Source organism: Carettochelys insculpta, chromosome 3, assembly GCF_033958435.1.
Source record: "Carettochelys insculpta isolate YL-2023 chromosome 3, ASM3395843v1, whole genome shotgun sequence".
Lineage (NCBI taxonomy): Eukaryota > Metazoa > Chordata > Testudines > Carettochelyidae > Carettochelys > Carettochelys insculpta.
The window spans coordinates 1,949,459-1,965,359 of NC_134139.1; the positions used below are offsets into that span (position 1 = coordinate 1,949,459).

Consider the following 15,901-nt stretch of genomic DNA (forward strand, 5'->3'; position numbering starts at 1 on the left):
TTGGGCAAATCCCTTACCACCAGGTTTCCAAAGGTATTGTGGTGCCCTGTGGGATCTTGAAAAGCATTTGAGCATCTTAGGCACCTAATGGCCATAAAATCAATGGGACTTGGGCACTAAATCTGGCCGGGCACTCTTGCAAATCCCACAGGTCACCTTCCTAGCTCTTGGGCTCTCTGACTCAGTTTCCCCAACTGTCAAATAGGAGTAATAATCCTACTAGGCACCTACCTAGCCCTTGGGCTCTCTGCCTCAGTTTCCCCAACTGTCAAATAGGAGTAATAATACTTAATTCATATTCACAGCACCCCCTAAGGTAGGCGGACTACGTGGGTGATGTGACAGCTACAGCCACTTCCTGAGTGAAGGAGAGGAAAGGAATAAACTTCACTACTGTTGAGTGGATCTTTGAGTCACTGATGCTCTGTCCCTTTTTCCATACTGCTCCGCAGTAGCTTTGCTCTGAGGAACCTTGGTTTCTCCCTGGCTGACAGCTGTTCTGGAGCTATCAGCACTCTGCTCAGCCTGGCAATCGGGTGGCTTAGGAAGAACACTTCCCTCTCACAGCAGGCTGTGGCCCAGGGACATGTTGGTGAGAGCTGGGAGGATGGGATAGAGAGTGGTGTTGTGGAGCTGCTGCAAAGGCACTCAGGGAGCCCTGTGCTAGGACCAGAGTCGGCCCTGGCAACCCTAGGATCAACAAAGTGCCAGCTGTTCTGCTGCTGTGCTGTGCTGTGGTGCCAGTGTGCATCCAGCAGACGGACCATCATGCTGAAGAGAGGGATTCTGTGCCTTTTGTATTTTATTTGCATTCCAAGGGGTCAGCTGTTTGTCCCTTCTTCTTCACAGCGGATTATTCATAACACCACATCTGCTGCTGTTGTGTTTATGACCAAGGAAAGCACGACACAGTCACGGCACAGTAATGCCACTGGTTGGTACATTTTCCCCTTAATGAGTGGGAAACACTAAACATGAACCATTGCAATAATAGACCCTGAATCTGTGAATCTGAAGAACATGAAATGCATCTGCTTGCCAGGAGTTAACAGCTTTGAATTCAGTGCAAAACTGGAGTGAGATCAGAATCAGGCCTCACAGAGCTAGGTTGTAATACCCAGCTACTTTCTTTTAATTTGGGCGGTTCCCCATCATCTGGTCTGATGATTCTTCCTATGCTTGGACCAACAGGGAAAAGTTATAGAAGGAAATGATGTATCTGGTGCTCTGTGCATTGCACAGCCCTGGCCTGGCCTGGCGAGAACCATCTATGGAGATCATCAGAGATTTGTAGATACTTATTTCAAAACATACCCAGGTAAGGATGGTGCCAGGGGAGAAGGATGGACTGGTGGCAGTACCCAGAGGTTTTAAGCAGGGCTGCACAATTTTGTCAAGTTTACTGTCCTAGTAAACTGGCTGCTGTGTATTTTTACTGCTGCCCTCTACTATATGGAATCAAACTGCCCAAATGCACTTGGGATTTGTGCTTTACAGGTATGTCTACGCAGCAAAGAAAAGCCCACAGTTGGCCCATGTCAGTGGGTTCAGGCTGCAGGGCTCTTTCATTGGTGTGGCTGTCTGGGCTCAGGCTGGACCCTGAGCTCAGGGACCTTCCCACTCTGCAGGAAGTAGGGGCCCAGCAATGAAACGGCCCACAGCCCAAGTCCCATGAGCCCAAGTTGGCTGGCAGGGCTCAGCTGCAGGTTTTCTTTACGGTGTAGACATGCTCTTTGAGAAGGAGGAGTTGGTCTTTGTCCCAGTGGCTGCCATGAAGTTCCGGTGAGCATGGGTGCAGCATGTTTACAATGAAGAAGACTTTAAGGTGCGACATTTCTGCTGCTTTGTTTTGTAAGGAGTAAGGAGTTTGTTAGAAACCAACTTGTTTTGCTTTGAAAGTTGTTTTTCTCTGTTGTGAAAATAAGACTTACCAAAAGTATCCTCTGATTATCCTGCCACCCAAAATATCTTTATTCTGTGGTCACCTTCCACTGTCTTGCTGGGACTTAATTCATCCTGGCAAACTCTACCTTCTAATTTCACAGCTGCTCATCATTTTCAGCACTGCCTTGTAATACTTAGAACTGTTTGCAGGAGTGACCCAAAAATGTGAAAAGCATTGATGGCTTGATAGTGTAGGAGGGGAAAAGCCCATCCCCATAGCATGTCAGAAACTCGTGGGTTCAGCAATATGTGAATTTGTCAGAGTGAGCTGATCTTTTTCTCTTCAGCAGACGATTTCCAAGTATCAGCATTTGACATCCTCAGAATCCCTGTCCTGGAAAGTAGTATTTCTTTTAGTGCCTAAAGATGAAGAGATTCCTCCAATATTCTTCCTTCTGACACTGAGCCAGAGTACTGTAGCTGGGGTGTTTGAAACCCAGGCAAATCGTATGTGTGCATTATGATGGCACAGGTTTTGTGCTCAAAAAATCTTACAAGTGTGTTTGCTTTTAATAATTCACAGTAGACATCAGGAAGTCACTGTGACCTGACAGGTAGGGCACTTGAGACTGGAGCAGAAGTCAAGACTATTGGATTCTTTCCACAGCTCTGTCACTACCTCACCATGCGACCTTGAGTAGGTCAATCCCTTTTACTGATAATGGTTTCTTAGCTCTCACAGGTGTTGTGAGACATGAGGTGCCTCTGCATGACCTGTTAATGTGTTAGGCTAGTGTGCTATACATTCAGACTCTGGCTGCTTGCCACACTTTGATTTGCTGTGTAGACAAGCTCTTTGTGTAATTAATGTTTCTGAGGCACCTGGAGATCCCCAGATGAAAAGCATTTAAAAAAAAGAGAAATCCTTATTATCCAGGCTCTGGTTTTCCACCATTTAGAAATGTTCTGCCAAACTGGAATTTCGTACTGAAATTTTCTTAATCGGACTTGCCAAATTTCAGATGTGTTCCCTGAGCCATTCAGTTAACTCGCATGAATTCCTGTTGCACAGGTGGACTGAGGGATAACATTGTTGGGAAGCCTTATCTTCAGAGCTTTAGGGGACGGTATCTTTGCATGTGTTCAAACTTAGGGGATACAAAAAATTCAACAATATTCTTTTACATAAGAGGAGTCACTCCCCCTGGGGCACCTGGCATTGACCACGGTTGGAAGAGAGGATGCTGGGGCTGGATAAACCTTTGGGTCTGACTCAATATGGAGTTCTTATGTAATTAGAGCTGCTTTCCTTTCACATGAATTGTTGTGATACACAGTAAACATTGCTTTATACTTAGCAGTAGAGATGAGATTGGACAAACTTCCTGCTGTTGCATTACATCAGATGGCACTTGGAGCAATGTCTCTTGTACGGAATAAATAGAAAACAGAATGGAAGGATTTTCTGACATCTGTTTTGCCTCAGGCACACCCCTGGGATGCAGTTGCAATGAATACATGTTCTCATAGTAGCACAAGAAGCTCAGGGGAGAAGTCTCCGTGCTTGTAAGAATGCTAACAGATGTTATCCTTACAACTAGCTGTGCTATAGAGGTAAGCAGACCCATTTAACCTTAGTGACACCAGCCATGGATTGCTGCCACAGTTGTTCGGGTCCTGCTCAGCACACGTAGCTCTATTCCTGTGGTGCAGAGAGGCCACAGACCAGCATCCCATTGTGCTAGGTGCTGTATGTGCACATAGTAGGAAACAGTGCCTCCCACCCCATTGAGCTAACCGTGTACATAGACAAGAAAAGGATGGGAGGACGGTCAGAACAGAGAGGGGAAGGGACTTGCCCAAGGTCACACAGTAGGTCAGTGTAAGAGCCAACATTAGAACCCCAATGTCTTGAGTCCCAGTCAAGTGCTCTATCCACTAGGCCATGCTGTCTCTCATAGAGCTAAACACTGGTGTCAAGGACATCCCATGTGTGTTTAACCTCTAAGTGTGGTATAAGGGCTAACTCCCAGCTCTGAACCCATGATTCCCTGTAGGAGGGTGTGGGTGAAAGGAGCTCAGTCGTAGGGGACTGGTAGCCAAGTGTGTGCAGAGTGCTTAGGGTATCAGTGTGTCCTGTGGCCCTGGGAGGAGGGTGGTGTCAGAAAGCTTGATTCATCACTGCTCCTTGTATTTCCATGGCTCTGAGGCCTAGGTGAGATCAGAGGCCAGTTGTGCTGGATGCCGCCCTGAAGAGCTCCCAGCCATAGACAAAACACATCACAGACTGAGAGAATGGAAGGATTGTTCTCCTCATTTTACACCAGGGAACAGTGGCAGAGACAATAAGTGATCTGCCTCAGGTCACACAGGGAGTCTGTGGCAGGGCTGCGTGTAGAGCTCAGCTCTCCTGAATTCCAGTCCCTTATCAGGATACAAACTCCTAAATAGAAGAGGGTAGCTATTACCATCTGTAAAGGTAGTGTAGCGAAACCCTGCCTGCGGGAGTGGGCTGTGGCTCAGTTAACTGGTGCCTGTAAAGTGCTTTGAAAGATTGAACAGGGCTATAGGTATAGAGTAACAATAAAAATAACTGCAAAAGCTGATAATGAATTATTAGATGCTGTTGATTACAGGGGATGGGGTTCTTTGTTGCTACAGGTTATTATTTCACAGGGGATGGTGCCTATAGATCTTCAGAGGGGTATTACCAGATAACCGGACGGATGGATGATGTCATAAACATCAGTGGTCACAGGCTTGGAACTGCAGAGATTGAAGATGCCATGGTAATTGTCAGCACCCAAGAACAGCCCCTCATACATGGAGCCAGGTCCTCAGCTGGTAGAAATCAGAAGCCTTCTGTGCACTGCAGAGTGGCTGTGCTGATGTACACCATCAGAGAATCTGGCTTGTTGGTTAATGTGTAAGGCTTAACTTTGCCACGCCTGAATCTTTCTCATGTTTCATCTGCACACATCTTTGATACTCAATACACCAGGCAGTGGTTATGCTGAAGAAAACTATCTTGTTATGTAAACTGTGAAAGGGCATATAGGTGAACTTCATTCAGGGATAAGGTAGTTTTTATGGAGGGTATTGAAGTGAAGGGCTACAGAGCAGTTCCTTTGTTTGAACTGATACAAGCTGAGTGCATTACCTAGCTTCAGGATACATCAATGATTATTTTACTGTTGCTGTTTTACCTTTGGATGGTGGGTGCTGCAGAACTCCCCTCTAGCTTCCCCTACCAGTAGCTTTGACAAGTTAACATTTTGTTCTCAGCTGTCTGGTGCAGACTTATCTGTACTATTAGAGGATGGTTCGTAACCTTCTCCAACATTAAATTTGGAGCAAAGGCCATTTACACCAACTGAGGATCTGGTCCTTCATCAAAATGAGAGGTCATGGTAGCCACAGAGCCGAACACAAGCTCTCAAAGCAGTACTACACACAGTTTGACCTGAGCATTTTTTGCACATTATGTGCCACTCGTGCAAATGTTAATCAGATGTGAAATCTGATCAGACGAAATCATCTTTGCATCATACTATTGTATCTACAAAGAAGCCTCTTGCTGACATTAGTGCTGACTTTTGAGGATAGCTTTTTGAAGACTTAATATGACTAGCACTATACATGTGCATGCAGCTTCATTTCCAGAGAAGCAAAGCTAACATAAAGATTTCTTCCCTATTTTGATCACATTTAAAATAGCACAACCCATTTTTAGTGTAGAATGAATGTATGCTCCATCAGTTGGTATCAGTGCAGAAGGTTTGCCATTAAAAAGCAAGCAGTCATGTAGCACCTTAAAGGCCAGGACTGCTTGTTTTTTATGCAAGTGCAGACTAGCACAGCTATCCCTCTGAGTCTAGGATTGTCATTGTTAACAATGACTCTCATCAGAGGAAGTCAGTAATGTTTTACAAAGCCATATACTGGGACTCTATATTCAGCATAGCAATGTGTCTGTCATCTGTTGGGAGCTTGAGAGCTGCTTCTCCACTGCCTTGTCCTGTAGTTTGTGCACTGATTTACAGCACTGGTAAGTGGATATAAGAAAGATGTTTTGCACTTGGTTTGATGTAGATGACCGTGCAAAGGGGTAGAGAATGAAGCTCAAGCTCTTGCTGTACCTGCAACTTGATGTTGGGGGCTCAGCAGTGGGTGGGGTTTATTTATTTATTTTTAATCCTTTTGTCCTAAATCCTTAAATGGCCTCCTCAAGGAGGGAGCTCACAACCCTGGGCTTAACTGGCCAATGCACACACCACTGAGCTATCTCTCCCTCTGAGTCCATCAAGGCAAACCAACGTGTAGACAGGAAAAGCTTGTTTCAAGCAAGGAGAGGCTCAGCGCGAGTCGCAGCCTTGTCTGTGCCTGGGGTTGCAGAAGCGCAACTGCTCCAGGCATTGGCTGTATCGGGGCTAAGCCCAGGTCTAGACAGAGGATGATTTTTGTTCTGGATTTATTCTTATTAGTCAAAAGGGATATCAGAAATCCTATTCAGCTGTTTAAAAACAGGGCCCTTTTCAACCAGCACCAGTGGTTTACCTGCTGCATGAGACAGTTACACATGGCTCCTGTTAATTTACTTAAGCCCAGCATTAATGTGGCCAAGTCAGTAACAGGTTTCAAAAAGCGCTAGATAAAGTGATGGAGGGTGGTCCGCCATGGCTGGTGGTCAGGCTGGGCAGGGATGGTGTTCCTAGTCTCTGTTTGCCAGAAGCTGGGAATGTGTGACAGGGCACGGGTCACTTGATTGCTTGTTCTGTTCAGTTCAGTTCCTCTGGGGAAACAGGCCTTGGTTATTGTTGGAAGACAGGATAGTGGACTAGGTAGATCGTTGGTCTCACTCAGTGTGGTCGTTCTTATGAGAAGCTGGCCTTTCAATGCTGTGCTCGTACAGGAAACACAGAAAAATAGGAAATGAATTAAGGGCTTCACACGTAGTTAGTAACTTGTTACAGTTCCTATTAGAGCTAGCATAGGTTCTTGTGCACTACACGTATGTATGTCTACACTACAATAAAAAAAAAACAGCTGACTCAGGCTTGGGCTAAGGGGCTGTTTAATTGTAGTGTAGACATTTGGGCTTGGATCCTTTGACATGGATACTGAATTAAACAACCCCTTAGTCCCAGCCCCCTCAAGCCTGAGTCAGGTGGCAGGGGACAGCCACAGATGTCTCATTACAGTCCAGACATACCCAACATGGCCTGAAAGAGAGGGACTTATATTTGCTAAAAATTTTTTTAAAGGATGAACATCCGGCGGTGCCTGAAACAGCGGTGATTGGCTATCCCCATGAGATCAAAGGAGAAAGTAAGTATGTAAAATCGTGTCCTTAATAGAAGCAGACGGGTGGTTAATTTTCTTTGTAACTTTTCCAACAACTTTTTGCCAAGCCAATACACAGAGCATCAGGAAGTCTGAAAGGGAGATTGGCTGGTTCACACTGATACTTTGTTCTCTGCTGCCATGCCCTGTCCATGCCTGGATCTCTTTCAATGATCTGGGGTTAGGTTGTAATTGGTATGTCCTTCAGGGGTGCTAATATTGGTCTGCATTGTAGACCAGGCCTGAGTCATGCTCTTCCTTTAAGTTACTGGGAGCTGCATCTTGTAAGGAAAGTAAAAGTGGTCCAGAAGAATAGCAACACTTCCATAACTCATGCTTGTAGAGGACAAGGATTTTAGGTTATGTTCCCTATTCAGGGCTTATGTCTAGTACACCAAGATGCAACAAAATGTGATGAGGCTTAAGCCAAGGAGCTTCACTGTGCATTAATCTCTTAGCTTGTGGGAGAGAGAAATTATCTTAAGAGTTATCTACATAGGAACATTTAGAAAAATAAATCTGAATCAACTAGCGTTGTGAATTTGAGGTGGGTTAATAAAACTCGATTAAATTGCTGTTATTTAAAATTAAAGTGGCTTTGGAAGTGAATTAAATTAAACCAAATTAAGGCCACTCTTATTTCACAGGAGTTTAATTCAGTTTAACTAAACAAAGCAAGAAGTCCTGTAGCACCTTAAAGACTAAAAATTTAAATTTTGAAATAAGCTATTCCAGAAAACCTCTTCTGGAATAGCTTATTCCAAAATAATGCTACTGTGTAGACATAGCCAGACTGAGCAAGGTAGACTCTACACCCTAGAGCTGCTACAAGCATTTGAAACACCATCTGTGCACACTCAAACAAATGTTTTCCCCAACATTGATTTATTGTTCAGTGCAGGCCTTCTGCTTGCTTCCCTTCCAGGTGCCTTTGCTTTCATAGTGCTAAAAGAGGACGTAGCTCATCCAGAGCTTGTTAAAGAAGAGCTCAGGTCTATAGTTGCTTCCAAGATTGCAAAGTATGCTGTACCTGATCACGTTCTGGTAAGTTTCCGGGGGCTACCATTGGAAGACACCTGTAACCCACTTAACAGACCTGATCCTGCCCCAAGTAATGTTTCTTTGTTTCTCCTTGGCAGATGAGACTCCCTCTGTAGTACAAAACTGGCACAGCAGTCCTCAGACACTTAGTCTGCGTCTACGCTACAAGATAAAATTGATTGTCAGTTAGCCCGATTTTTCCAAGTGCCTGTCCTCACTGTAAATTCAGTTAGCTCAATTTATGGAGCACTAAAATCAACATCCTATCAAAATCCTAAAATCGTAGTAACCTGGTGGGTGTAGTGTTCAGTTCAAATTTAAGACTCCGAATGAAGAGTAGTGAGGACGCACCGTATCTTTAAATTGAATTCATTAGCCTCCAGAGATGTCCCATATGTGCCCCACAATTCTCTGCTCTGGTCTCTTCCATCTCTGCTGCTCTTAGATGCAGAGGAATTGGGCAACAGGAAGACCATTACAATTTGGCACCTGGAAGCCCATGGCTGTAGAGTCACAAGAGGCTGAAAAATCTTGTCTTTTCCTTTGCTAGTAGCATGGCTGTGGAGTCTGTAGTTCTGTGTATACCCCTGCTAGCTGCCTGTTTTTCCTGCACTGCCTGGTGCCAGCTGCTGTCCCCCTCCTCCACCTCCGTACCACGTGTCAGCTAGGCTGTGGGTGAGGGTCGTGCTTGTATGATAGGACGAGAAGCTTTGCAGTCATTCACATGTTGTCCTGCCCCCCACATTCCCTCCCTTTCCTCCCCAAGAAGTGCCACACGTGCTGCAACTTTCCCTTGCCCACATCACGTGGCAGCTAGTCTGTGGGTGGGGGTTGTGCTTGGATGAGAAACTTCTTTTCAGCTGCTTACATTTTGTCCTGACCCCCACATGCCCTCCCTCCCCTCCCCTGAGAGGCGCAACACGGTCTGGAACATTCCCACGCCCAGCCGCATCACGTGGCTTGACCGTGAACCAATAAAAGGACGTGCTGCACAAGGTGGCTGTGGGGTCTTTAGTTCTGTGTATACCCCGCTAGCTGCCTTCTCTTCCTGCATGCCGTGAGCATCGTGATTTTCAGGGGCTGGCTGTAGCTGAGGGTCTTGTAGCTGCCTGGGGGACATCTCCCTCGGTAGTCACAATTTTCAGGAGCTGGCTGTAGTCTGTGTTTTTTAGGTGGCTTTGGGATGTCTCCCTTGGTGGACATGATTTTAGGTCAATGGAAGAAAATACTTTGCCATTAGAGCGTCTGTCCTCTGGGACCAAATTTTTCATATGGGCATTATCAAAGGCCAAAGAGGCTGGCTTCAGTTGGGGGTTGTTTAGCCTCCAGGGAGAAGTCTCCCTCAGCAGTCATTATTTTTGGGGCTGGCTATAGTTGGGGGTCTCTTATCTGCCTGGGGAGCGTCTCCTTTGAAGGACGTGATTTTAAGTCAATGGAAGAAATACTTTGTCACTAGAGCGTCTGTTCTCTGGAACCAAATGTTTTATATGGGCTTTATCAAAGGCCAAAGGGGCTGGCTTTATTCGGGGCTTTTTATCCACTCTGAGCCATAACTCTTTCAATGATTCATTCCATTTTCAGTGTCACAGGCATGTCCACTTAAGCATAAGGGTCTTCTTTCATAGGAGGCCTAAATCCAGATTCAGGTTCCTACATAATGAAAGGGTCTTCGTGGTCAGTCACGATTTTCGTGACTAGGCAAAGTCTACTGCCTTTTAGCAGCCCTGAGCCGTTACTGATGAATCATTCGAGTTTCAGTGCAGCAGCATCCATGTCTACTTAGAGTCCTCTTTCCCTGGAGGCCTAAATCCATATCCAAGCCCAAAAGAGAGCCTACGTACACTGCTCGTAAGGGCAGGTGGTGGGTCTCCCTGGGCAGTCACAGTTTTTGGGGCTGTCAAATGTCACAATTTTCGGGTGCTAGCTGTAGCTGGGAATCTTTTAGCCACCCTGAGCTGTACGTGATTCAGTGAAGGCAATGTAGTAGCTATACAATTATCACAGTTTTTGAAGTAACGCATGCAGCGGGAAATATTTGTGTCCTGAGGGTCTTTTTTGGCAGGTCCAAACCTGACCATAGTCTGGGGTATTTTAGCCGCCCTGAACCAAAACTGTGAATGATTCATTCAAGATTCATTGTGGCACCCATGTCTACTTAAACATACTTAGCGTGGCAAGGGAAAGAGGGGAATGAAATATGGGAAGATCTCATCATATGCCCACATCTACTTGTGGGTCCACAATGCTATGGGGCTCAGGGAACTGTGGGTTAGGTTCCCACAATACACCTCTACAGCATTTGATTTAAGCTACTTGTCTGTGGCAGCAGTAAGTTGATTTTGTGGGGAGCATGTGGGAAGATGAAGATGTTCAAAATCAAATGTATAAAACCCAGTGTTAAGAAAGTAGTCAAGTAGCACTTTAAAACACTAGCAAAATAATGTATTAGGTGAGCTTTCGTGGGACAGACCCACTTCTTCAGACCATAGCCATACCAGAACAGACTCAATATTTAAGGCACAGAGAACCAAAAACAGTAAGCAAGGAGGACAAATCAGAAAAAAATGATCAAGGTGAGCAAATCAGCGAGTGGAGGGGTGGGGAGGCGGGAAGGGTCAAGAATTAGAGTCTGTTCTGGTATGGCTATGGTCTAAAGAAGTGGGTCTGTCCCACGAAAGCTCACCTAATAAATTATTTTGCTAGTCTTTTAAAGTGCTACTTGACTGCTTTTTGTTTGGATAGTATACATACTAGCATGGCTCCCTCTCTGTTACTATTCAGTGTTAAGTTGACTTCAACAAAATCGATTTTATCTCGTAGTGTAGATGCAGCCTTTCCTAGGCTCTGATGTAGGAAGTGTACCAAAGGCATGGCAGCAAGAGAAGAGGGGGCAGCTGGAGTGCTAATGCACCAGAGAATCCTTGATTGCAAAACAGTCTCCTGGGAGGCCACTGCAGCTGCATACAATTGAGAGTGGCCCAGAGGCCACTTGTGCCAAGGTCTGAACCAACCCTCAAGAGTTTGCATAAAGGAGACTTCAAACCAACTTTTCTACTTTTGCCTCCACACCTCATTGAGCAGATCTCTGGCATGGGGGGATCTGGCCCCTCAAGTTCAAACCGTGTACAAACAGCCAAGTTGCTTAAAATGTTTGACATTTTCTGCCTCCATCTTAATCAGCATCCGGGATGCATTCGTATGCTTCTGTGTCCATAAGGTACACAGTACAGTGTTTCAGAATGAGGAGTGCACTGATGGGACCATAAAGATCCCCATGTTTTTTTAAAAAAAATCAGAAATCAACAGGTACCCACGAGCTGCCATTCTCCAGCTGCCAGCTCTGAAGGCAGATTCACAGCCAGCAGCAGTGTAGAAGTAAAGGTAGCTAAACTAGAAAAAGAAAGGAGAAAATTCAGTTAAAAACTAAAAGCAGCTTCCAGCAACCTCATTGGGGATGTGAAGTGGGATTGTGTCAAGGCTGGGCTCACTCCAACTTTCTCATCAGGGTCAAAGCTCTAAGGCAGGTGTGTTTGTTCTCCGCTTCAGGTGGTGAAACGCCTTCCTAAAACACGATCTGGGAAAATCATGAGAAGGGTGCTGAAGAAAATAGTCACAGACCAGTCCAGTGACTTGGGAGATATCACCACACTGGATGATCCAAGCACCATTGCAGAAATACTGGATGCCTACCAGAAATACAAGACAAAGGAGTCTGCATCTTCATAGTAAGGTCTTTAGTCTGTTTCCTAAAGAAATTGAGAGGTTCATTAATAACCATCCCGATAACTTTGCTCGTTCCTGGATTATCATCAAATTCTGCTCACTCCTAAGAGAGGGAGAAAAAAAAAGATAATTCCTCTCACAACATACTTTATAATATCTCATAGACCATGGCATACACTGGCTTTCTCTCTTTCCTTGGAAACACAGAACACACAATGTGAAGCATCATATATCAAGAACCTTCTGAACAAGTGCCTTACTGAATTCGCCATATCAAAGTGTTTTCACACTATTGTTAGGGAATGTGTATAGCAGCTTTTTCAGGTTTCCACTAGCTGCATTAAAAATAAACAGCTAGTAAAAGTTTGACTTTTGAGGTAGGTGATAGTCTCAATGCTTGAAGCAATACTTTCCTCCAGCTATTCCAGGCACCTGGGGACAAATTTTATAATACATTTTGCCCTTTTGGAGAATAAGAAGATAACACGTCTTCAATTTTTCATTCCACTTAGAATCACAGGAATGGGCTGGAAGTGACCTTGAGAAGTCATCAAGTCCAACCCTCATCCCTGGGCAGAGCCAAGTTAGACCATACCCAGTAGGGGTTCACCCAAACTATTTTTAAACCCTCCCAGTGATGGGGAAGCCACAACCTAAGTCTGCTTTGGTTATTTCCAGTCAGGTAGCTGCAGGAGTGGTTTATTTTAGCAGTGCTGTATGCTGCAGTGTGTATTGCATATCTACTACTTGTGAAACAGATCGCAGAGCAGGTAGCCAGAGTCCTTTCATTACAGTTGCTTTGGCGCCTAATCATGGTTTTAGGCCTCACTATATTTGGCTCAAAACAGGTCTCTGGAGTCCACAGGATCCCAGCCTTTCCCTTTTTACTGCCTTCTCCCAAATCAATGCATCTAGGGCCAGATCCGTAAAGTTTTTGAAGTCCCTTAGTCTTATTGAAACCAATGGTGCTGAAGCCTCTCCATACTGCTGAAGATCAGTGCCTACTCCCCTGTAAGCAGCATGGATCTCCTCACTCATCTGAGCTTGGGGCTGATAGCCCTCCTCTAAGCCCATGTGGGCTCATGTCCCAGCTGGATAGCGATGGAGAATGCAGCTGTCACTTACACTGCATTTTGCAGCAACTACATCTCTTTCCACCATTGCCTTTGAGGTCCTCAGTCCAGCTCCTTACAACTGAGGAAAAAGACAACAACAGAGGCAAGATCACACAAGGGAGCTGTGGCAGGACTGGAACTCCCACATTGTGAGTCTACATCGACAGTGCCCCTCCCTTTTGGAACGGTCATGTAAATGCAGCAGAGCAAAAATGCTAATGAGGTGCTGATGTGAATATTCAGCACCTCATTTGCATAACAACAGCCACTCGCCATGTTGAAAGTGCTGCTGTTGAAATGCAAACTAGCCATGTAGACGGGGTTCCTTCAAAAGGAAGCCCTGCTTTTGAAAGCATCCTTCTTTCTAATTTTTCTTTCAGGAAGAAGGGTGCTTTTGAAAGCAGGATTTCCTTTCAAAGCAGCCCCATCTACATGGCTAGTTTGCACTTCGAAAGCAGCACTTTCGACATGGCAAGTGGCTGTTATTATGCACGTGCGTCACTGAATATGCATATGAATGCCTCATTAGCATTTTTGATCTGCTGCATTTATATGCCCATTCCAAAAGGGAAGGGCAGCATAGACGCAGCCTGAGTGTTAGCCAAAGGGCTATCAATCCTGTCCACCTCCATGGGCTGTGTACTTAGGAGGGAATTTGGCCCTAGGATATTTGGACCTCTGAGGTTACAGGCTGGTGGCTCCCTCTGTGGAGTAGCTCTGCTTGGTCTGATTTCCCATTTCTTCCTTTGCTTGCGCTGCAGCTGCTGTTCGTATCTGGTCGTAGCTGTGCTTCCTGCCCATGGCTTCGTGCTCTCGCCAGGTCACTGTACAGGTGTCTCCTTGTGGGGTAATGGTGTCTCACTGGACCAGCTGCCTGTGACATTTCAGGCAGTCTTCCCATGCCAGACAGAATCACTTGTCCAGTGATGATCGGGGAACCTGGGCGCTGCACCAGGTTCCAGCCATGGACTCCAATATCAGCAACCAAAGTCTGCACACTCCCATCTCCTGCTGCTGTTTCCGACTCTGCCTTCCACAGCTTTTCTTCCTCACCCTCTGGGTGGGCTCTTCTTTAAGGGACGAGGTCCCAGGGCTTCTGCTCCACCTCTGGGTTTCCTGCTCACCATGTCTCTGCTCCTGGAGAGTGACTGCAGCAGTCCCCCACGCTGTGGCACCGTCTGGTCAAACTTCCTGGCTTTATAGAAACCCCCACATATTCTAGCCTAGGGGATGCCATACACGGGGTGGCCTTGTCAGTCTCTCCAAGGCCTCCTCCCACATGCAATTTAGCAGGTTAAGTAGCCCCTTCCAAGCCACCTTAATCCCCTTGTGATGGTGAGAGTGAACTGTCCCTCATCAGCTCTGAGGGTCTCTTACATTTGAAGAACAGGAAAAGTGAGTGACAGACACCTGGGAATTGTTAAAATGTAATGACTTCTCTGTGATCTTGGGTGGGGTGCTTCACCACCCTGTGACCCCATTGCCTCATCTGCAAAATGGGGGTGATTGTGCTTCCCTGCACTGTGGGGGGGCTCAGATATGGCAGCAATGGGGTGATGTGAGGTGCAGTTGTCTTGCACCATCTTGGTGCTGAAGTACCCTATATGACTCACTAAGCCTCTGCATGTTTGTGGGCTCCCTCACTATCAGTTGTTCCCTTACTGTATGAACACAGGGACAGGGCCTGCTGAACATTACTGGCAGGAGATACAGACACCATGCACGCACTTCCTGAAATGACAGTGTTTTCCTTAATAGCAACGAAGGGTCCTGTGGCACCTTATAGACTAACAGAAAAGTTTTGAGCATGAGCTTTCATGAGCACAGACTCACTTCATCAGATGCTGGTCTTGGAAATCTGCAGGGCCAGGTATAAATAAGCCAGAGCAAGGGTGGGGATAACAAGATTAGCTCAGCCAGCAAGGGTGAGGCTTACTACTAGCAGTTGATCTGGAGGTGTGAACACCAAGGGAGGGGAAGCTGCTTTTGTATTTAGCCAGCCATTCACAGTCTTTGTTTAAGCCTGAGCTGAGGGTGTCGAATTTGCAGATGAATTGTAGCTCAGAAATTTCTCTTTGGAGTCCTGAAATTTCTTTGCTGTAGATAGCTACTTTTAAGTCTGCTACTGTGTGGCCTGGGAGATTGAAGTGCTCTCCTATGGGGTTTTGTATATTGCCATTTCTGATATCTGATTTGTGTGTGTTTATTCTTTTATGTAGAGACTGTCCAGTTTGTCCAATGTATATAGCAGAGGGGCATTGCTGGCACAAATTATATTGGTAGATGTGCAGCTGAATGAACCCACGATGGTGTGGCTGATCTGGTTAGGTCCTGTAATGGTGTTGCTGGTGTAGATATGTGGGCATTGCTGGCAATGAGGTTTGTTGCATGGATGGGTCCCTGAGTTAGAGTGACTGTGGTCCGGTGTATAGTTGCTGGTTAGGATTTGCTTCAGGTTGGCAGATTGTCTCTGGGCAAGGGCTGGTCTGCCTCCCAAGGCCTGTGAAAGTGGGGGATCATTGTCCAGGATGGGTTGTAAATCCCTGATGATGCGCTGTAGAGGTTTTAGCTGAGGACTGTAGGTGATGGCTAGTGGTGTTCTGTTGGTTTCTCTCTTGGGCTTGTCCTGTAGTAAGAGGCTTCGTGGCACACATCTGGCTCTGTTGATCTGTTTTTTCACTTCCTCAGGTGGGTATTGCAGTTTCAAGAATGCTTGGTAGAGATCCTGTAGGTGTTTGTCTCTGTCGGAGGGGTTGGAGCAAATGCGGTTATATCTTAGTGCTTGGCTGTAGACG

At 45.9% G+C, this 15,901-nt stretch overlaps 1 protein-coding gene across 3 annotated transcripts in view; it reads left to right on the forward strand.

Moving 5' to 3' along the window:
- The window catches only part of LOC142010780 (adipocyte plasma membrane-associated protein), a 122,311-nt gene that overhangs the window by 58,346 nt on the left and 48,064 nt on the right, over positions 1 to 15,901 (forward strand). For all 3 annotated transcript variants that reach the window (XM_074989211.1, XM_074989209.1, XM_074989210.1), the window contains exons 10-14: positions 1,192 to 1,318; positions 4,546 to 4,673; positions 7,149 to 7,212; positions 8,153 to 8,271; positions 11,815 to 11,993. In XM_074989211.1, the coding sequence (XP_074845312.1) occupies positions 1,192 to 1,318; positions 4,546 to 4,673; positions 7,149 to 7,212; positions 8,153 to 8,271; positions 11,815 to 11,993 (617 nt within the window). The remainder of the gene's footprint in view (positions 1 to 1,191; positions 1,319 to 4,545; positions 4,674 to 7,148; positions 7,213 to 8,152; positions 8,272 to 11,814; positions 11,994 to 15,901) is intronic.